The sequence below is a fragment of the Gopherus evgoodei genome, unplaced genomic scaffold, assembly GCF_007399415.2.
Source record: "Gopherus evgoodei ecotype Sinaloan lineage unplaced genomic scaffold, rGopEvg1_v1.p scaffold_34_arrow_ctg1, whole genome shotgun sequence".
NCBI lineage: Eukaryota > Metazoa > Chordata > Testudines > Testudinidae > Gopherus > Gopherus evgoodei.
The window spans coordinates 1,113,140-1,135,765 of record NW_022060016.1 but is presented as its reverse complement, the minus strand read 5'-3'; the positions used below and the strand labels follow the sequence as shown (position 1 = coordinate 1,135,765).

General features: G+C 54.8%; 1 protein-coding gene and 1 long non-coding RNA gene across 3 annotated transcripts; one reads left to right on the top strand and one right to left on the bottom strand.

Annotated features, from left to right (window-relative positions):
- Positions 1 to 23: 23 nt before the first annotated feature.
- On the bottom strand, positions 24 to 9,360 carry LOC115641361. Its single transcript, XR_003998061.1, has 3 exons — positions 9,220 to 9,360; positions 4,992 to 5,188; positions 24 to 174 (listed from the first exon to the last, which is right to left on the bottom strand). It is a non-coding gene; the product is annotated as an uncharacterized LOC115641361 (long non-coding RNA).
- Positions 9,361 to 9,439: 79 nt separating this feature from the next.
- LOC115641358 (ADP-ribosylation factor 6-like) lies at positions 9,440 to 14,097 on the top strand. 2 transcript variants are annotated; one of them, XM_030544443.1, is made up of 2 exons: positions 9,440 to 9,503; positions 13,519 to 14,097. In XM_030544443.1, exon 2 carries the CDS (start codon positions 13,551 to 13,553, stop codon positions 14,076 to 14,078), a length of 528 nt encoding a protein of 175 aa, XP_030400303.1. In that variant the 5' UTR covers positions 9,440 to 9,503; positions 13,519 to 13,550; the 3' UTR covers positions 14,079 to 14,097. The 2 variants fall into 2 exon arrangements, with proteins under 2 accessions (XP_030400303.1, XP_030400302.1); XM_030544442.1 differs by lacking the exon at positions 9,440 to 9,503 and adding an exon at positions 9,590 to 9,747.
- The last annotated feature ends 8,529 nt before the right edge of the window (positions 14,098 to 22,626 follow it).

Sequence of the window (22,626 nt, the reverse complement as noted above, 5' to 3'; positions counted from 1 at the left end):
GGCAGATGATTTGCACTGTGAACTGTAGAATGTGGATTTTATTTGTAACTCCCTGGCGCTGAAGAAAGTCGGACGGACCTTTTAGAGAGAAGGCGGGCGGGCCATTGATTTGCACCTGGGCGACTCCGCTGCTGTTCAGTCCTGGTTTTCCGCTCTTCTGTAGATAAGAGAATCCTGCAAAATGCAAAGTGCCGTTAGGGGGGTTTATTTTATTATCCCCACCTAACCTTTGCTTATTTTTACTGTCGGAGGAAGGGTTAAAATTGGCTCCGACTACTTTATAATCCCTCCACTTCCTTATAAAGCAGAAAATGGTCAGGAAAAAAACAAACAACTCAACGATGCTGTAATCTGTGTTCTCAATCAATAAATTATAGATGTATCGTGGTGATGCTCGGTTTTTCACCCACAAAATAGCTACTGGCTGCTTTCTTTTCTACCAGATCGCGACACATTCTTAGAAGGTCACCGTCCCTTTTAAAAGGGTCATTTTCTGGACAGCGGGGTCTTGTGGTCAGAGCAGGGCACCTGGCTGGGGGGCAGGGGGCACTCCTGGGTAGGGTGACCAGATGTCCTGATTTTATAGGGACAGTCCTGATTTTTGGGGTCTTCTTCATATATAGGCTCCTATTACCCCCACCCCGTGTCCTGATTTTTCACATTTGCTGTCTGGTCATCCTGCTCCTGGGTTCCCTTCCCAGCTTTGGGAAAGGGGATAGAGATGCAGGGATGTGGTTCGTGCAGATGCAGTTGCTGCTTGTCCCTAGCCTCTGTTTGTCAGAGGATGGAGATGGATGGCAGGAGAGAGATCACTTGATCACTGCCTGTTAGGTTCACTCCCTCTGGGACACCTGGCATTGGCCACTGTCGGTAGACAGATACTGGGCTAGATGGACCTTTGGTCTGAGCCGGTACGGCTGTTCTTATGTGCTATGTTCTTTGCAGTGTGAAGCAGGGCCACCCAGAGGATTCAGGGGGCCTGGGCCAAAGCAATTTCAGGGGCCCCTTCCATAAAAAAAATGTTAAATATTCTAGAATACTATATTCTCATGGGGGCACCTGCAGGGCCTGGGGCAAATTGCCTCACTTGCCCCCCCCCTCCCCTGGGCAGCCCTGGTGTGAAGCCCTGGGTGTTTTGTTCTGCTTGGCCCAAGGGAAGAGCCAAGCGCCCTGTGTCCATGCCAGCCGGGCTCCCCTTCTCTCTTGCTCACAATCCTGGCCCGTCATAGCTGGAGCTTAAATCATTGCCTGTTAGGTTCACTCCCTCTGGGGCACCTGGCATTGGCCACTGTCAGAAGACAGGATACTGGGCTGGATGGGCCTTTGGTCTGACCCAGTATAGCTGTTCTTATGGGGACCAGTCTCACTCCCTACTGACAGGGAAACTAAGGCAAGGGGCAGAGAAGCCACTTGCCTAAAATCCAGGGGCAAGTCGGGGGCAGATCTGAGCCTGGAACCCAGGAGTCCTGAGGCTTAGCCCCCTATTGAGGGAACTGTATGGCCCCCATTACTGTAACAGCAGTGCTTATCTCCTATACTGCCACGCCCCCCCCGGTACTAGGGATAGAACCCAGGAGTCCTGACTCCCAGCCCTGCCTGCACTGACCACTAGACCCCAGTCTCCTCTGAGAGCTGGGAAGAGAACCCAGGAGTTTTGACTCCCAGCCCTCCGCTCCCACGTTAGTGGGGAGCGGGGTCTGTGGCCAGTGATGTGCAGGGGGTGGGGTCAGACTGGATGGTCCCTTATGGCCTTAAACTCTCCAAGTCCTGGTTTGCGGCCACTCCTGCTATTTCAGTCTGCATCCACCCCCGTGCAGCTCTGCCGGTGCCCCTCACTCCCGACCCAAAGCCTCCTGCTAGCCCAGCCCTGAGGTCCCCACCCCCAAGCTCTCCTGGTGCCCCTCACTCCTGACCTGCAGCTCCCTGCTAGCCCAGCCCTGGGCTCCCCCCTCCCACTAGTTCTCCTGGTGCCCCTCACTCCCGAGCCGCAGCCCCTGCTAGCCCAGCCCAGCCCCCCGGGCCACCTTGCCCTCTATTCTCTGTGTTTGCCAAACAACGCCGGGGTCTGCCAGCTGGTCTTGAATTGCCATTTACAGCCTGTTTAGGCCTCTCATTCCCGGGAGAAGGGCGCCCTCTGCTGTCTGACTGCGGTATTACCTGAGCCCGCAGCGCCTACATTCAAAGCCGGAAAGTTTTATGACAGCAGCTGTAAAAATCTGCTTTTGGCCTTGTCACCCGTCACCCACCCCCGGCCCGGGCTCCACCCCCCCACCCGGTGCTCCCAGGCCCACGGCCTCATAGAAAACATCTGCTCTGCCACTTTCAACAGCATAGAGCTGTACCTGCTTATGCACACCTCTGACTAGAGCTGGGAATAGAACCCAGCAGTCCTGGCTCCCAGCTGTCCTGCTCCAACCACTAAACCCACCTCTCTCCCTCACACCAAAGTCCCTCTTATTGCTGACACTTCCTTGGCAGCATTTCCACAGAGGCTTCCTTGCTGAGGCAGGGGAAGGTGGGATTTTGTGTATTGCAAGTTACCTCATTAACCCCATCGCTGCTGCTTGACGGTGTCCAGCTGGATAGTTTTTAAAGGGCAGCTGCTTCATCTGGGGTGTGGTTGGGACACGCTGGTAGGCAGAGGGGCTGGAAAGTGGGGGATGCCCAGTGCAGACCCAGCATCAATGACACAAGGAAGGGCATTTGCCCAGCACCTCCAGCTGGGCCCCAGGCCTCGGCAGCCCTGCCACGTTCCCCTCCTAAAGGAGGACATTGGCCAGGGTGACCCTCTGAATAGTCAGCAGCTGGCGCCAGGGCTGTGGCTCAGGGGTGGGAAAGAAAGTGCCCGGTCATAGAGCAAAAGGAAAACCAGTTCCCAGTATTCTTTCCCACCAGAGGGTTTACCCCACTAGGCTGAGTTTGGGGGTGGCAAGGGGAGATCTCAGCACAGCTGCAGAGCAGAGGGACAGACTGCAGATTGGAGGGGCAGGGGGTTGTGTCTTCCTCTCAGACCTAAACACGGGCCTAGTGCTAAAGGGGATCATCCTCAGCTGTAAGCAATGTAGGGGTCTAGGACACACAGCAAAGCAGTTCTTCTCCCACCCACTAGAGGGCAGTTTTACAGAGAGATCCACTCACTCACCCCCGCTGCACAATTACCTATTTCAGGGCTTGGCAGGTTGGTCTCCTGAGGGAGGAGAGAAAAGCGCTGTGCAGTCTGGGTATATTCTTAATGCAGTTTGTTCATTGACACCATATGCCCCAGTCCTGGAGCAGAGGTGGTCGCAAATGGCTCGCGCCCAGTCCCCTGTGGTAGGGATCGGAGCGTGCCATCTGTGCACCAAAGAGAGGAAGGCAGAACGGAAAGGTTCCTGCTGCTTGCAACAGCTCCCCCCACAAACAGCGACACCGGCTAAATTCACCCCGGCCGCAGTGTTTGTTCGAGAGATGCAACATCTGCCCATCTGCTAAGTAAAAATTTGCTCAGCGTGTGTATGACAGTGCTGCCTGGTGACGCCTGCCACAGCCAGAGAGACAGGTGGGGCGCCGAGCCACAGTGAGGAGGGGAAGGTAAAAAGTTACACACACATTTGTGTGGCAGGGTTGTGTTAGTGTATGAGCATGTATGAGAGAGAGAGAGATGCATGGTGGGCGTGTGGGTATATGTGTTATGCACAGCTGGTGCGCGTGTGTGTGTTGCATGTGTGTGCGTGTGTCACGCATGGTAAGACTGTGTGTGTGTTTGTGAGGTATGTGTATGTTTGAGACAGAGACGCCTGGCGGTGGGGTGACACACACTGGGACTTGGAGTGTGCATGTGAGGTCTGAGGCCTTGCACAATGGCTAGCCCACGTCCCCAAGGCTCTCTTAGCGAAGGAGTTGAGATCTTTCCTTCACACGGTCACCAGTGGGGCTTGTGTTATACAAAAATATTATTCACTGTTCCCACTTGGAAAGAAACATTCCAGTTTGGCCTCTTTGTGGCTTTTGTTTTGTAAAGTTTCCTCAGAAAAAGGAGTAGGGTGTAGTGGTTAGAGCAGGGGGGGCTGGGAACCAGGACTCCTGGGTTCTATCCCCAGCTCTGGGAGGGGGGGTAGTGGTTAGAGCAGGGGGGGCTGGGAACCAGGACTCCTGGGTTCTATCCCCAGCTCTGGGAGGGGAGTGGGGTGTTGTTAGAGCAGAGGGCTGGGCGCCAGGACTCCTGGGTTCTATTCCTGGCCCAGGAGGTGGGGGATTGTTACTTTGGGGGAACTAGCAGGAGCCTGACCTCACATACATTGGTCTGGCTGGGTCAACCCACGGTAGGGTGACCAGACAGCAAATGTGAAAAATCAGGACAGGGATGGGGGTAATAGGAGCCTATATAAGAAAAAGATCCAAAAGTCGGGACTGTCCCTATAAAATCAGGACCTCTTGTCACCATAACCCAGGGGCACACGCATCCTTACCACCGCTGCCCCTTTTCCACTGAGCCATAACCCACATACAAAGGGAGGGATTGGGCCCACCTCCCCCAGAGGGGTTATCCTGCCGCTCCCCACTCTCACTGCCCTCGCCCGCAAATCCCAGGCGGGTTGTGCCTTGTCAATTACCAGAACGAGATCTGAGCTGCTGGGATTTCATAACCCGAACAAATCTTGTATTTATTATTGTTTATTAGGTATATTACGGCAGTGCCTAATAGCCCTGCTCATGGCCCAGGCCCGCACTATGCCAGGTATGGTACGTTTTTATTGCTATTGGGGTAATATGGTAGCACCCAGGTGGCCCAGTCATGGGTCAGGCCCACACTGTGTCGGGCGCTGTTACAAACACAGAAGAGAGAGTTGGCTCCTGCCCCAAAGCGCTTCCAATCAAAGGTCTTGTCTACACTAGAAAGTCACAACACAACCCCCCTGAGGGCGGACATAGAGCCAGATTTTTAAAGGTGTGTGGGTATTTAATTCTCATTAATTGCAAGCCAGCGTTATACACCCGCTCTGATGGCCTACCTGTTCCCGCGTGAGACGTACCAGACAGCTTGGCCCAGATCCTCAAAGGTATGTCGCGGGAGTGACCTCACACAACTCAGCGTAGGGGTGGGTTAACTTGCTGGCCCTGAACGGCGGGAGTGCCGGATCACGGGCAAGAGAGACCAACCAGCTGGATGCCTTCCGCTAACCCAGCTGCCAACCTCTGGCTGACCAGTCTGAAGTGGCAGGAGATAAAAAACAAGTTTGGCTCGTTCTGGGCCCAGGGAGGGGCGCTGATGGGAGGAGGCCTCCAAATGGAACAATGAATAAGTCAATTACATACGAATTCACAATGCAATGGACAAGCAGACGCCATCACAGATTCACAGGTTTCAAGGCTGGAAGGGCCCACTATGATCCCCTAGTCTGGCTACCTGTACAGCACCCGCCAGAGACCTGCCTCTGAATGATTCCTAGAGCAGATCAGTTAGAAAAACATCCCAGCTTGATTGAAAAACGGCCAATGAGGGAAAATCTGCCATGCCCCATGTCAATTGTTTCAATGATCAGTTACTCTCACCGTTAAAAAGGCGCGTGTGCCTTCATTCCAGTCTGAATTTGTCTGGCTTCAACTCCCAGCCACTGCATAAAAGGATGATAAGGCCGAGTCTGTCTATCCCCACATGTACATCTGGAGCTAATCTAATCTAATCTAATCTGTCTATCTATCACCACACACTCCTTCTGTCAATCTATTTATCCCCATACACCCCTATCTGTCTATCTAGATATTTATCTATCTATCTCCGTACACCCCCTCTATCTATCTATCTATCTATCTATCTATCTATCCCCGTACACCCTCTCTATCTAATCTATCTATCTCAGGGGGTCTCAAACTGGGGGTCAGGACCCCTTAGGGGATCACAAGGTTATTACATGGGGGGTCGCGAACTGTCAGCCTCCACCCCATCTCCAGTATTTATAATGGTGTTAAATATAGAAAAATGTGGTTTTAATTGATGAGGGGGTCGCACTCAGAGGCCTGCTGTGTGAAAGGGTCACCAGGACAAAAGTTTGAGAGAACTACTGGTCTATCTCATTCTGGCACCCAGGTGCATCACCTTTTCTCCTGACTTTTTGCTTTAAAACAATCTTCAGCTCATTTGGCTGGTATTGGACGCCCCCCACCCCCACCCCTTCCTCCGGATGTGAAATGAAATGACATCAGCAAGACCGGCTCGGTTTTTATCTGGGGTGTGGAAAGAAATATGTGCAAACGCAAGACCAGCACCTGCTGCTTCTACTTCCCTTTTCTCCTCCCCACTCTGCCCTCCCCAAACAGCCCTTTGCTTACTGCAGCCTGCCGGATGGCTTAGAGAATCTGCTCCCCAGAGAGAGAGAGAGGTGGGCATGTGGAGGGTAATCATCCTGCTCCCATACCCCTGCCCCCATCCTGAGAATCTTGAGTTTCTCTTCAGAGTTGTCTTGTTCCTTTTGTTAGTATTATCACAGCACCCAGAGACAGGCCCAGCTGAGATCAGAGCCCGATTGTGCCAGGTGCTGCACAGACACCGACTGAGATGAGAGCCCGATTGTGCCAGGTGCTGCACAGACCCTGACCAAGACCAGGGCCCCGTGGTGAGACTCAGACTCATTGTGAGAAACAATCGTTGCCCCAAAACATTTTACAGCCTAGAGAAATGAGGTAAAGGAAGAATCACTATCCTCATTTTACAAGTGGAGAAACTGAGGCACGGGGCAATTCAGTGCACTGCTCGTGTCATGCACGAGTGACTCGACCAAGAGTGCGCAACTCGGTCAAGAGTTCGTCCCGCTGCCAGCATAGCACAATTCCAAATGCTAGTGTCACACATGAGGCACCCTGTCCCTCAGGTATCACTCGTTCAAGGGCTGGAGTCACACATCCGTCACAGGGTAGCTGTCTTGTCAATGACTCACCCCCTCACGCAACCTCTGGTGTATGATGATGAGTCTCAGTGTTCGTGTCACACACTCGAGCTGTAAGTGTCTGGAGCCTGAGCCACACTCAGGTGTGTAACTAGTCCTTGTGCACGCCATGCGTGCACGGTGCGTGTCACACTCAATTTTCATTCATGCAAGGCCCCAGCCCCTCATGGGGCCTGCCTTTCCTTCTGTTGTTCTTTTTAATCAAGGGAATTACAGCTTAGAGGACGATGGAACACACACGCAAGGGGTGCTAGCCCAGAGGGGTGGGGGCTGAGCAGGGATGGTTTGGTCTCCCCGCCAACCCCCTAAAAAACTCACTGCATTATTTCCACAAACCAAACAATATCCCAGCCCAGCCCATGCCAAGACTCTCCTCTCAATGACCACGGGCAGTAAGATGGCTGGTATTGGGGGTAACACAAAATCAGGGCCCCTTGGCAGGTTACAGTCCTAAGCAATTGCCTCAGCTGCTTCTGCTCACCCCCCCACACACGTCACATGTGCAATAACACAAGTCTTACACACACGTGTGTACACCCAGCAGCCCTACACACACAGAGAGACACATGTGTTTGTATTCACCAAGCAGCTTTACACTGAGACACACACGTGTATTAACACAGCAGCCCTACACACACACACACACACACACACACACACACACACACACACACACACGTGTATTCATCCAGCAGTTTTACACTGGCACACACACACTGTGCATTAACACAGCAGCCCTACACACACACACACACACACACGTCACATGTGCAATAACACAGCAGTCACACATAAGTGCATACACCCAGCAGTCCTACACACACATACATGTATTCACCCAGCAGCCCTACACACACAGACACACACATATTCATCCAGCAGCCTTACCAACACAAACACACTGTGTATTAACACAGCAGCCCTACACACACACACACATTCACCCAGCAGCCTTACACTGACACACACACACACTGTGCAGTAACACAGCAGCCCTACACTGACACACACACACGTGTATTCACCCAGCAGCCTTACACTGACACACACACACTGTGCAGTAACACAGCAGCCCTACACACACACACATGTTCACCCAGCAGTCTTATACTGACACACGCACACTGTGCAGTAACACAGCAGCCCTACACACACACACACACACGTCACATGTGCAATAACACAACAGTCACACACACGTGTATACACCCAGCAGTCCTACACACACAGACACACACATATTTATCCAGCAGTCTTACACTGACACACACACACTGTGCATTAACACAGCAGCCCTACACACACACACACACACACACACACACGTGTATTCACCCAGCAGCCTTACACTGACACACACACACTGTGCATAACACAGCAGCCCTACACACACATGTTCACCCAGCAGTCTTACACTGACACACACACACTGTGCATTAACACAGCAGCCCTACACACACACACACACACACACATCACATGTGCAATAACACAAGTCACACACACACGTGTATACACCCAGCAGTCCTACACACACAGACACACACACATATTTATCCAGCAGCCTTACCGACACACACTGTGATGCAGTAGGGGCTGTCTGTGTGGGGAGTGGGAGAGCAGGGTAGGACTTTAGGGGATGGACGATGCCAGGGCCTGTAACCTGAGCTAGGTAAGGGAGGGGAAAGGTCAACACCTTTGCCCGGGAAGGGGACAAAGGAAGGGAGTGGCAGGAGGGAAGCAGTTTGAGTTTGGGCTTGGGGCTGTGTGGGCGGAATTCAGGGTATCCTAGCTAGGATCCAAGCACCCTGAAAGCTCAGAAGGACTCGAGGGAGGGGTCCTGACTGTGCCTGCAAGCTCCGCTGTAACCTGTGTTCCTGTTGTCCAATAAACCTTCTGTTTTACTGGCTGGCCGAGAGTCACTGTGGGTCCCAGGAAGAGGGGTGCAGGGCCAGACTCCCCCACACTCCGTGACACACACACACACACACACTGTGTATTAACACAGCAGCCCTACACACACACACGTGTATTCACCCAGCAGTCTTACACTGACACACACAGTGTGCATTAACACAGCAGCCTTACACACACACACGTATTCATCCAGCAGCCTTACACTGACGCACACACACTGTGCATTAACACAGCAGCCCTACACACACACACGTGTATTCACCCAGCAGTCTTACACTGACACACACAGTGTGCATTAACACAGCAGCCTTACACACACACACACACGTATTCATCCAGCAGCCTTACACACACACAAACACACGAGGTGTGTACTCACCTAGCAACCCAGCAACCCCCCGATACTCCCAGCTCGCTACAGGAAGACTGACCAGACAAAGCCCCCCCCGTAACCACCCTCGGCTGGGTGGAGGCAGCGGGGCCGGGAACGGGGGGGGCAGGAAAAAAAAGAGTCCGGGTGGCTTTAAGAGCCGGAGCATGCGCACGGCTGTCGAACGGGAGGGGCGGACCCCCCCAGCCCAGTCCGCGCCCTTTTCATTGCGGGACGCCCGGGCGGGCAGAGCGCGGTGCCGGCTGGAGACGGGCGAGCCGGAGTCGGGACAGGTACCGGGAGCGGAGCGGGCCACGCGCCGGCCGGTGGCTCCTGCAGCCGGGCTCCCCCCGGATCCGCTGCGCCCCGGGGCCGGGGCGATGCCGAGCAGCCCGCGGGCGGCCGCGGCCGGGCAGCCCCGTGGAACGCGGAGACGCTGAAAATTGTTACATCGCGTTCGGAAGTTGGAATCCGGGGCGCGGCGGAGCCCGCGTGGGGAGCTGCTGCTGGGGCGCCGCTGACCTCTGCCCCGCCCGGGTGAGTGGGGCTGGGCGCGGCGTGGGCTTTGCGTGCGGCGTGGGTTGAGCCCCCCCCCCACTGCAATGCGGGGGGGACATGTATTGATCGCTCAGTTACCGTCTAAATACGAGCCCTGAAGGAGGGGAGAAAAGGATAAAATTAAAGGGTTTCCTTTCCCCCCCCGTGCTTTGAAAATATCCCCCCCTTTCCATGGGGGGGGGGAGAGGCGCGTGTACACTTCTGATGGGCGCATGTGGGGGGAGGATTTGAATTCAGGTCTGCCGGGGGAAGGCTTGAAACTTCTCCTGGGTGGACCTGCGGGGTTGAATTCAAGTTTGGAAGAGGAGGGGGCAATGATCCGATTAAAGGGGTGTCGTGTCTCTCTCCTGCCCCCCCCCCCCGGTCCCCTGCTTGGTTGGAAATATTTTCCCTGTGCATCATGGGTGTGCCCAAGAGTTGAAACTTTAGGGTGGATCTGGGGGTTTGAATTAAAACGGCCAGGAACGAGCTCTAGATAAACTACTGGCTGTCCGGAAGCAGCGGCACGCGCACACCCAAAAAAAAAATCAATCTTGCGGGGGGGCTGGAAGAAAGGGGAAGTGGTAGATTTTATTTTTTTCTTTGCAGTCCTGACTTGGGCGCCGGTAGCAGCCGGCTGCTCTGCTGACTGGGGAGGGGGGATAAGTTTCTTTCCTTTCCCAACCAAACTGGGGGGTCGGTGGGGGGGTTGTCCTGAGTCTGTCTTTGCGCCGCCTGGGTTTAAAACGTGGGCAGGGAGAGACTCCTGCTAGAATCGGGCTTGTCTGAGTGTGCCGGGCAGTGGAGCACCTGTCCCCAGTTCTCTCCAGTGTCTTACACATTAAATAAAATCTTCCCCCAACTCTCAGCCCAGCTGTTGGGGACAGAAACTTCTGGGGTGGGGGCGGGAAAAAGCCACACGTGCAGAAGTGGCCTGGCCCCTGCCTTTTGAGCCCGCTCTGCAGGGTGGAAGAGCTGGATTGAGGCAGGGAACCGATACAAGTTGGGTTGGGTCTGGCTGACGGGTGGGGATTCCCTCTGGCTCCTCGTGGGGGCCATTTTGGAGCTCGGAAAAGCCGTTCCTTTCCGCTGTAACACGCGCGGGGTGGGACCGGTTTTGGAGAGTTGGACCCTGATGTAGCAATGTCTGTGGCTCAAAGGTCAACTCTATCTACCCTTGAAACTTTTTGCTGGTGCAGCAAGATCAACTAGTGTGAAGTGTGGGGTTTCAAGGACTCTTTTAGATCAGCAAAAGCCCTAGTGTAGAGACTGTTATGCTCCCCCCACACACAAAAAAACACCAAACCAACCTGTGGTCAGTATGATTTACTTTGTTCAGGGGACTGGCATGAGTTCTACATGCTGGTATGATATGTAGCTCTTATCAATCTAGAGTTTTTTGTCAGTCATCTTAAAACTTTTTCTGAAGGAAGACGGTGTCATTATCCTTGTGTCAGGCTGGGGAAACTGAGGCACAGAAGTGACAACTCAGCAGGCCAGTGGCAGAGCCAGGAATGGGACCAGGGAGAGGAGCAGCTGAAGCTTAAGGACAAAGTTCCCACAAGAACAAATGGGAATAAACTGGCTGGGAGGAAATCAGAGGCTGGAAACTGGAATGTTTTTACCAGTCAGAGTGAGGGGAGGCTTTGGAAGAGCCCCCCAGCAGGGGTTGTGGGGGCAAGCAACCTGACTGGCTTTCATAGAATATCAGGGTTGGAAGGGACCTCAGGAGGTAGCTGGTTCAACTCCCTGCTCAAAGCAGGACTAATCCCTAAGTGGCCCCCTCAAGGATTGAACTCACAACCCTGGGTTTAACAGGCCAATGCTCCAACCACTGAGCTATCCCTCTGGAGTTTGAGCCGTTTATGGGTGGGATTCTGTGACAGTGCAGCCGACAGTCAGCCAGGAAAGGGACTTGGTGCCTTCCTTGTCTGGGTTCCTATGGCTCCTCATGAGGGGAGGAGGGGGCTCGGAGGGGCCATGCTGGGGAACCTCCACCAACTTGCCCCGGTTTCACGAAGCTCTTAAACTGGGGGCAGCCCCCTGGGCAAGTGCTTTGCTTTAGGTGGCTTAGTGGGGAGGGGGGGGTCATCGCCTAAAGCTGTTTCTGATTGCCTTGAACCGAAATCAGGGTCCCGCTAAACCAAAGCAAGAGCCTCTTAGTGTCGTGAGAGTCGTCCACATTGGGGGTGGGGGGTGTCTACACTGGTCCCATTAAACCGGTTTAACGAAAAGGGTGCCGGTTGGTGTGGTGACAAGGAGCCAATTCCCACTGTGGAATGTTGAGACACTGAAATTGCTACAGTGTGTTCTGACGCTCTGGACTTAATCAGACTCTGGGTTTGTTGCCTGCCTCCCATTGGTTCCTTTTTGGTGAAAGGAGTCTTCCTCCCATAGCTTGGAAAGGACAGAAGGTTGAGGAGAAGAACTGTTCAGGGTGGGACAAAAGGGGGCAGACGCCAGTTGGTGGAGCCGCTGTGCCCCGGGGGCGAGGCAGACCAGCCCAGATGATGGGTATTTTCCAGCTCCTGGAAACTTCCCCCTCTGAGTTTGACCTTCAAGGCTGCTCTGGGCTTGTTCTCTAAGAATGTCTAATCAGATGCTGGTTTAGCAGGATCTGCGGGGGGCGGGAGGTGGCAGGGCTTTGCTTGCCAGGGACTTCATGGAGAAATTGGCCCCTTCCCCTAGGGTAGCAATGAACAGCTGGTGTCAGGAGCTGTGTTGAAGTGCCCCAATACCTGGCCTGTATTTTGGGGATAATCCTAGCTTCTTTGCAGCAAGTAGGGTGACCAAATGTCCTGTTTTTTATAGGAACAGTCCTGATTTTTGGGGCCTTTTTTTATATAGGCTCCTATTACCCCCACCCCCTGTCCAGATTTTTTCACACTTGCTGTCTGGTCACCCTAGTAGCAAGGCCACCACTGACTTTCATGTGAGTTAAGTGTTTAAATACCTCTTGAGGATCCGGGCCAGAGACCCCAGTAATGGCATGCCATTTCCCCATGCTTTTGCATCTGGCGAAACTAGCTACCGGTCTGCTCCTGTCCTCAGGTGTGGGATCCCTTCCTGGTTCCTGTTAATATCTGGCCTCTTACAAGGAGCGGTGGCTAGGATGGGGGTGGCTCAGGACTTCTGGGTTCCGCTCCTAGGAGGGGAGGGGATTGGGAGTCAGGACTCCTGGCTTTTATTCCCAGCTTTGGGTGGGGAGTGGTGGCTAGACGTTGGAATGGGACTGGGAAGAGGGACCGTCGGAACAAGACGGTGGTGGTTGTGTGATCTCCTGTGTCCTCTCTGCCTCTGGTTTTTCCCACCTGTGAAATGGGGGAGTTGTTAAAGGGCTTTGAGATCCTCTGTGATCCAGGTGGGTGAAGCATTGGTGCACTAGACCCAGCCTGAATGCTTTGGAGGACCTCGGTTTCCGCGTTAGATTTGTGGTTAACAGCAGCACCTAGGCGCTGTGATGTGCTTGGCCTGCTTCTTTCTCTGCCCCAAGGAGCATCCTATTTAAGAAGACACAGAGTGGGAAGACCGTGTTTTCCCCATTTTACAGATGGGCAAGACCAAGGCCTGGAGAGTTCAGGTGGGAATTGGTGGCAGCACTGGGATATGAGCCCAGATCGCCTGCATCTCGGCCCATCCACTCTCTGAGTACCTGTGCCTTGCAGTGGCCTGCCTTGGGGTGGGGTGGAGTGCAGGAAATAGAGTTGAGGCTAGCCAGATCACAGGCCCCTGCATTGCTCTTGACTTCATCTCGCTGTGTTCCTTCTCCAGCCTTGTATGGACTGTACTGCTCGCCTGCAGCCATGGGGAAAATGCTGTCCAAGATCTTTGGCAATAAGGAGATGCGGATTCTGATGCTAGGCCTGGATGCGGCCGGCAAGACCACCATCCTTTACAAGCTGAAGCTGGGCCAGTCGGTCACCACTATCCCCACCGTGGGCTTCAACGTGGAGACGGTGACCTACAAGAACGTCAAATTCAACGTCTGGGACGTGGGGGGCCAGGACAAGATCCGGCCCCTCTGGAGACACTACTATACGGGTACCCAGGGGCTCATCTTCGTGGTGGACTGCGCCGATCGCGACCGGATCGATGAAGGCCGGCAGGAGCTGCACCGCATCATTAACGACCGGGAGATGCGGGACGCCATCATCCTCATCTTTGCCAACAAGCAGGACCTGCCCGACGCCATGAAGCCCCACGAAATCCAGGAGAAACTGGGACTGACACGCATTAGGGACAGGAATTGGTATGTCCAGCCCTCGTGCGCGACATCTGGGGAAGGACTCTGCGAAGGTCTGATGTGGCTGACATCCAATTACAAATCCTAATCCCGGCTTTTTATACCCATGCACGAGTCTCTAACCAGTGAAACGTTATTCAACCCCCCACCACCCTTATAGCCCCATCCTCCCCCACTCATCTGTTTGTCTCTCAAAATTGCTGGTGGGGTGGGACTGGATCCCTGCTTTGGTACCTTGGCACCCACCCCCTAAAATGGGGGCCTAGGGTGTCATGAATGCTTTTTTTTTTTTTTTTTGGGTGGGGGGGGGAGGCTCTTTAGATCTGAATGCAGGCCACTTAGTCTTTTTTTCCCTTGTTTCTGATTGTAAATCCTGTAGAGTTTATTATTTAATTAACTTGGGTAGCAGGGGATGGGTGTAAACTCCTCCTTCTCCCTCCCCTCCAGCTGTGTTCACAGGGGGCAAATCATCTGGTGCTACTGGTGTGCCCTCGACATCAGCCCTTCCCACTGTGGTTCATGGAATCCATCTCTTTCCTTATGTCCTGGCGGTTTCCAGAACCAGTCGAGGGGTGGGACGGGTGTTGGAGAGTTCTTATACTAGGCACTTAAGATTTTTGCATTGGGGGGGCAGGTTTATGAGGGTCCCCCGTCCAGCTTCCCAATAACCCACGATTATAAGAACATCCTTGTCTGTCGGGAGTGATAGCTGTGTGCCCCGATCAAACTAAAACTCGGTTGATCCTTATTTATCCCCATGCCCTGCCATTCTTCTCTGCCACCGACCCAGCCCAGGTGAGGCGTAAGGGCTGTCCCCCGTTTGGGAGGGGGCTGGGCCCTGCACGCCTTGGTGACTAGCTTAGCCTGGCGGGAGGAGGGCTGGCATCCTGGGGAGACGCAGACACGCCCACATGTCTCCTCCCAAACCAGTTTCCCTGGCACGGCACGTGGGCGGGGAGACTCTCAAAGAGCCCATTCATCAGAGCACCTTAGAGGAGTGGCTTTCCCGCGAATCCTGGGACTACCTGTCCTTGCTGGCTGGTGGCCCTGTTTGTAGGGGAAGGCTGCTGTGGGCCAGATGCAAATCCCAGGGGGCGTCAGTCTCCTGGGATGGCAGTGGCCCTTGGATCGGGCCCAGCTGGGATGGTAGTTAACCTGCAGGTGTGGCTGCACCCTTTCCACGGGACTCATCCAAAGCTCTGTCCTTTGCTGAGCTGCAGGCTGGAATCTGCCTCGCATCCATCTCCTCCCCCACAGATTCTCTACTGGGGTTCAGGTGTCCCATCCCCCGCTGCATGGGCTCTCAGGCCATCTGCCCATAGACCCCTCCCGGTCTGTGACCATCCCAGGCATGGCTGCCAGTACCCCAAGGCTCCACTGAAGCCAAGCGAGGGGGTCCTGATGGGAATATTTGGGGGAGGGGTCCCCCTTAGTCTCAGGGATATGAGTTCACTTTCTATGGATGGGGTATCGCCAGGGCAAAGGCAGGAGGAGTCGGTGTGCCTAGGGCCAGAGCCCGACCACATTGGGAAAGTTGTGTCCCTAGTTTCAGCCAGGAGGAACGGAAGTGGCACTTGCCCCCAGCTGTTGGCCCAGCCCCTCTTCCCTCGTGGTGACGGGCTCTGCCCCCCCAGCTCCTCCCCTGCTATGTCCTCTTAGCATCCTCCTCCTGCCCCACAAGGTGGCAGGGGCTGGTTGCCAAGGAAACTGCATCCAGCAGAGACAGCTGATCCTGGTGGAAGGGGGGTGCAGACGTGGTGAGGAGCACCAACGGGTGGTAGCACCGTGTGGTGAGGGCCCTGTCCTTCCCGGGGCGTGGAATCCACTCAGATTGCAGGACCTAGTGCAAAGCGGCCGTGCCAGGCTGGAGCTGTTCCCCCTCCCTCTTAACCCTCTGACACACACAGCATGTCTCCCCTGGTTCGTGGGCCCTCTTCTCGCTCTTTGGGGAGGCGGGCGGGGCGAAGCTGCCACCTTGAGAAACCTGCTAGACGAGGGCATGGATTAAACTCCCTTTTTCCTTCCCTGTGTGGGTGCTGCTCCACCCAAACCCAGCACTGCAATGAGTTTGCGTGGCCTCTGCCCGCCCCACCCGAGGCCTGTTCTCACCCCACCCTTGCCACACACCTCCGCTGAGATGCACCATCCCACCCTGCCAGGACCCCACTGCCATGGCTTTGAGCAGGGACTGGTCTGGGAAGGTGTCTCCCTAGAGCCATGTGCCCGCATCCCCTCCTTATCTCCGAGTCCTGTGGGCAGCCCTTGAGGGAAATCTCACACCACTGTCCCTGCAGCCAGGCTCCCAGCCTACTCCTTGGGTGTGCCCCTCCTGAGAACAAATGAATCAGAACTAGGAAAAGGGGCTGTGCCCTTCTCTCCTCCCCTCCCTTCCCCCTGAGGTGTCTGAGTCTAATTACCGAGGAGTTCGCGCCAGCCGGGCTCTTTTTATTAAAGCTGGCTCCTGGCAGCCCCAGTGCCACCTGGCTGTGGCGTGGTCCCCGCTCTCGCCGAGGCTTGGCCTTGTAGACTTTTTGTCCCTGCCTCTCGCTCAAAACCGGCTCGGCCCCGCGGAGCAGGGCACAGGACGTGTGCTGACTTCCTCCCCTTGGGGCGAGGGGAGACTAGCCGCTGGCCTGATGCTGCCATTGTGCTTAAGCCTTCCAGCATTGCCTTTCTTGAGAGGTGGGGGGGATGCTAGCCGTGTGGACTGGCACTTAAAGGTGCAGGTGTGCTTGTTGGCGAAGATGAGGATGATGCAATAGAAGCAATGCACGTGGTGGTGCCAGTTCCACCGTGGGGCTAGAGGCGAGTGTATGGTAGGCAGATTTGGGAGCAGATTTCCTTGACCATTCCAGCTTAGCACATGTATCTTTCCTTTTGCTTCCTCCCCTTCCAAAATCCCCCCTCTGCCACCGGCACCCCCAGTCACACCGGCACCAGTTTGCTCCTGCTCCCTGCTGAAATGAAGCCGGGTGAGGGCTTCGTGCATGACTGAGACTCTGCGGCTCTTGTTTATTGTTTACTGCGGGATGCTGTGATTCTTTGGGCAGGCTCGTCTTCCTGCAGAAAAAAGAAACGGCTAGTTTCCCTCCCCTCCCCTCCCCTCCTGCATCTCATACAGGGTGAGCAGGCTAAAGCACTTAAAAGTCTAGGCCTGCGTCTGGCATGAGTAGCTTCTACCAGAGGGGTGACTGCAGAGCATGAGTCCCCTGTACTCTTCCTCCAGACTCGGCTGATCGGCCATGGTAACAGTGCTTGCCCACTTTTCCAGCCTGGATTCCATAGGCACAGAAGTCTCTGCACTAACCCTACATATTTACCAGAAGCTGCTGGCAGGGTGGTGTCATAAGTCTGTTTCCGCTCACTGGTTGGGGCCGTTAAATAAGCGTCTCATCATTACACAGACATTCATCTCAAGTGTGTGTGTGTGTACGTCCGCTGGCGTGGGAGCTGATTCTGCTGTGCGGTGGGTGGCCACCTCATCTCCCTGTAATTCTGCATCCGGTTTGGTTCTGATCCAGAGCCAGTGGAGCGTTTCCCTTCCCTGTGTGAGGTGGGGATGAGGAGGGGCTGTCTAAAACCTTCCTCTCCGAAGGGGAGAGAATTGGAGACTCTTGTGCCTTTACTGAAGTGCCACTGTTGCTTAAAGGAAAACGAAGGTACTTTAAGAGTAAGATGTGCTCAGATCTGCTGGGGGCTGTAATCTGCTTGGGGAGATGCTACACAGGGGAAGTATTCTCTGCTGCTGATCTGCCTACTGTACATGTAATCTGGGAAGATTTAGCATCTCTGATTTTTTTTTTCTTTGGTAAATTTCTCCCTGCAGCCAGAGACTCGGCAAGTGCAGTGTGTTTCAAAGGGCTCACTATGTTTGAACTTTTTGTTTGTTTTTGTTTTTTGGGGGGTGGGGGTTTAAAAGTGTTCTTTTTCTTTCTAATCTTTATGCAAATGAAAATCTTTTTTAAAAATCGTATTGGCTGCTGTCCTGTGCTTTATTTCTCACTTTCATGCAGAGATTCCTCTCTATAAAAGGGCATGGTTTTTTAATTCCCTCTCCCCCGAGTGTCTTTACCAAGGCAGCATGGGACAGGGGTTAGAACCCTGGACAGGGCCACTGCAATCCAGGTTCTATTTCCGGCTTTGTCACTTTGACCCCTTCGGCTGCTTGCCACCTGAGTTTCTTCACCAATTTAAAAGGGGGCTGTGACCCGTCTCTTGTAAAGCACGCTGGGAGCCAGGGCTGAAAAGGGCCCAGTTGTTGTAACGCTGCCCTAGCAACGCTCGGCGGTTCTCAAATGAAGTCCGATGCCCTATGCCTTGTGGAGGGGCTGGCACCTGGGCGGAGCTGGAGGGTACAAAACACAGAATGGGGGTGATTTTGCGTGAGTACAGCTGGTGCAAAGCATCAGTGAACCAGACTGGAGGTTTCAATGCAAGCATGGTTGGTTGAGCATCCTTTTTTAAAGATGACGGAACCACTGGCTACCTACAGTGGCTCTGGGGTCAAGCAGGCCCCCGAAAGGTGGTCTCTGGTCGCAGTTCTGCCACTGTAGGGCTCCCCCTTCTCGGGCTCGCTTTGCTGAGCTGAGGTTCTCGCAGTGTGCTCCGGGAGGGGCCAATACGAAGCACAGCGTGAGTAATGTCTTACCCAGCATTTCGCTTCCTCTTTCGAGAGGGGAAGCGTGGCTGTGACTCACGGGCGTGGAAGGGGCTGCAGAGGGTGTGGGAGGAGGCAGCTGATCTCATTTCCGGCTCGCTGCACAGACACCTGAGCCCTGGACTTTTCAGAAGAGAACCAAATTGGTGTCTGGGCACAGATGTGACGCCCCTCCCCTGCCCCTAACCACTAAGCCAACCACCTCCTCACTATACAGGGGCTCATTCTGCTTTTCACAGCCTCCCTCGGTTCCTGCAGAACTACAGAGCAGGGACTCAAGACTCCTGGGTTCCAGGCTCAGCTCTCACAGGGGGGTTTGATCTCAGCATTTGCAGCCTCTCTCTCTGCCAACCCAAGGTGGGGGAGGGGCTCGAGAAATTCTGAAAAACGGGCTTGGAACCTTTTGAAAACTGAGCTATACTTGCCTTCTTTGCTAGGGTGGCTCCCCTGTGCTCTGGAGGGGGTGGGGAAGAGGGGAACTGCTCCCTCTGCCGGTAAGGAATGGGATGAAGAACTAAGCCCATTGTTTTGAAAATGGGGAAACTGAGGTCAAGTACCTTGCCTAAAATGAGTGTCCATGGAAGGGCTGAGAACAACCCAGGAGTCCTAGCTCCCAGCTCTAACCGTTAGGCACCACTGCCTTCCCAAAGCTGGGAATAGAACTCGAGAGTCCTGGCTACCAGCCTACCTGCTCTAACCACTAGATTCCACTCCCCCTCCTCCATCATCCCTTTTAATGCCAGAGAAGTGAGGCCTCAGGTTCACACAGGAAGTCGGGGGCTGAGCTGGGACTTGGGAACCCAGATCTGCCCACTCCCAGTCTTGGAGCTTTCGACTGTCCTTCCTCCCCTCTCTAACTCTGGCCCCAGGTGCTGCAGGAGGGTCTGTCATTAACATCTCTGAAGCTGTTGTCCAGGGGCCTCTCTGAGGCAGTCAGCAAAGGAGGGTGCTTTCGGGAGGGAGACGTTCCTCCACGAGGATGAGGCTAAGACCTTCCAACTCGCTCCACAAGGGAGACCAAACAGCCTCAGGTAAGAATGTTTGGTCCCTGCTAGCCCGGAGGGGGATTTGAATCAGTGCCTAGCAGGGGAAGGCTCTGTAACCCCCTGCCATGCCTCTCAGCCACCCACCTGCCTTCTCTTTGCTGCCTGACCGAGATCCTCTTTTCAGGCGCCTGGGTGGGCACTGTGAGCTTTGCATGCCTGCGACGGGGGCAGCTCGGGGCTGCACAGGGGGGCTGTCGATGGGGTGCCCCGTTGGGAGATGACGGAAAGGGGAAAGCTGGCAGGTGGGGAGGGGTCAGCGAAGGCCCCCACTCATGGAAGCTGAGTTGCAGCAGCCTGGGTTGAGCGAACCGGTGCGTTTCCTGGGCTGAGCCAGCTGGTACCGCTGTGCTCGTCTGCTTCCTGTCTCTGCGGTTAGAGAGCCGCTGTGCTCCCCAGAGGAGCCCTTTGTCGATTGTGTTCGCGTCTTTGTGATCCGAATGGCCCATCTGGGGGGACAGGGGACTGTGCTCTGTTAAAGCCGCTGAGCTGCAGTCACTGAAGCTGAATGGAGAGCGGACAACTCATTTCACTTTTGCTTCCTGTTCTTAATGCACTTGGTTCTGCTGCACTAATCGCCCTGGAGAACGAGGGGCTCTGTGTGCCCCCCAAGCAGGTACAGCACAGGTCTCCTCCCCCCCACAACACATTACCCCCAGCAGGCTTGGGCCTCCCTGCTGGAATGGGTAGGGTGACGGGGAGGTGAGGGGGACTGTTCCACAGGGAACTCAGCCTCGGACCTAGCAGCCTGCTCCACGTAGATCACGGGATGTCAGATAGTCATCAACTTTGCTAATATGGTTTAGATTAGAGCCAGTCCCTTAGGGGGTAGGAAGGTGCAGGGGAAGGCCCCCCCCATCCTGTTCCCTGTTCCCCCGATCCAGCCAGTCCCCCCTACCTGGGCTTGGATTGCAGGTGATGCCCCTAGAGGGGAAAGGCCTCGTACCCCATTCCTTGACACCCCCCTGAGCTCACCAGTCCCCCCTTATCTGGGGCTGGATTAGAACCAGTGCCCCCTAGAAGGGAAAGGCCCCATATCCCATTCCTTGACCCTCAGTCCCACTTGCAAATGCATTCCCTATTTGTAATTGTCCCCTCCTGTTTTCTGTATTTGTTTTGCTCCAATTTAAACGCCTGCCCTCCAGCCTGGCAGGCCCCCTCCAACAATCCTCCTTCCTCCTTTTGTCTTTCAAGTATTCTCAGGTTGGGGAGAAGGCATCTTGCCAGCATGCAGCCAGCAGCTGCCTGCAGGGAGCTGACAGTCTTTCCGTGTCTGCAGGACGCCCTCCCAAGCGGAGGCTGCTCCGAGACCAGCAGGTGAATAGGGGCCTCCCATCCCCATGGCCACTCATGTGGTTATCGCTTTAGCTCTGGCCTCAGCTTCCATTCCCAGAAGATCTAGGGCTGAGGGGGCGACCAATTAGGTGGGCTCGGTTGGGGAATGGCTCTGTCTCTGCTCCCTCAGGCCCTCTCGGTTAGACCATAGTAAGCGTCTAATCTGACCACCGCCACCGACTCCTCCGATAGATCCCTAACCTCTGGCTGGGTTACAGACCTCCTCTAAAGACTCCAGTGACCGAGAATCTGCCATTGACACTTGTTTAAACCTGCCACTGACCTGTGCCCTGGAGCTGGCTTCTGCCAGGGAATTGTGAGTTCGCATCCCCATTGCAGAATCATCTCACCTGGGCGGGCTTCCCGCCCCACTGCTGACTTTTCAGATGCAGGGCAAGGCTCAGAAAGTCCTCTCGCCATGTGCCATGAGCGGGGTGGGTTTGGGAAGCAGCGTGAGGGCGTCCTTCCTCACCGTGGGACCCTAGGCTATGTAGGACAGAGCGCTCAAAGCTTCCCACTGGCCTGCCTGCCGCTATCCCCCAGCCTGCTTCTCTGGCCCCATGCTGGAAGCGTCTCTGCTGCGAATTAGGCCCAGGGTTACTAGAACTTGAGTGAGCAGCCCTTGGGTTTGTTAACCTAGAGCTTGAGCGTCCTGTACGCGTTGAACACTGGGGCTCCAGCATCAACACTGCATTACGCCTGCCTGAGTCCAACCAGCCGTATCCCAAACTTCCTGTGTTCGCGGTGCAGAGTGGGAAACCTTGACTGGCCAGAGAGCAAAGAAAGTCAGCCTGTGGGATTGTGGCAGGGCCGGCTCCTGGCACCAGCAGAGGAAGCACGTGCCTGGAGCGGCACATGCTAAGGGGCGGCATTCCCTTCATTCTTGGGGCAGCACAGTCTTAGCGGTTTCATTTATTTTATTTTTGGGGGGGCGGCAAAAATGGTAGAGCCAGCCCTGGATTGTGGGATACTTTTGATGGACTCTCAGAGTCTAGTGTGGCTGCATCTACACTGCAAAGCACTCAGGCTTGAGCCCTGGGTACCGGCTGGACTCGGACTCAGACGCTCCATCCCCATGGGGTCCTGGGATCAGCACAATTTGTGTGTGGGCAGAAGTGGGGTTAGGCCTGAGCCTGAGTTTGAACCTGGGGCTTATGTTGCAGTGTAGACGCATGCAGCATGTGGAAAGTCGTGTGGCCCAGATGCAGCAGGGGCAGCTTGTTCCCAGGGCTCCTTTGCTTCTTGGCTGTCCTGCCGAAGTTGCCAGTCAAAGGGCTGCTGAACGCTAACAGGGATGGGGAGATCAAGGGGGGCACGTGTGCCAGGGTGTGAGCTGAGCCCGGCCCAGCTCATGTCACGTATGAGCCGGCAGTAATGTGATGGCTATGGGAGTAGAGCGCTAAGGCACAGATCCTGCAATCAGCTGAAATCAACAGTCAGGTGCTTAAACACCGGCCAGGATCTGGTCCTAAATGTCTGTCCAGCCTTTCTGGACAAGCCCTATGGAATCTGTTTCTTTAGCTTGCGGGATACACTCGTTTCAGCTGGTCAGGGTGACCTGGGGATCCAAGAAACCCCCCTGTCCAGGGCTGCCCGGGGTG

Bases quoted from the DNA above. Each gene is read 5' to 3' on its own strand.
- LOC115641358 (XM_030544443.1), top strand. From the start codon at position 13,551: ATGGGGAAAATGCTGTCCAAGATCTTTGGCAATAAGGAGATGCGGATT.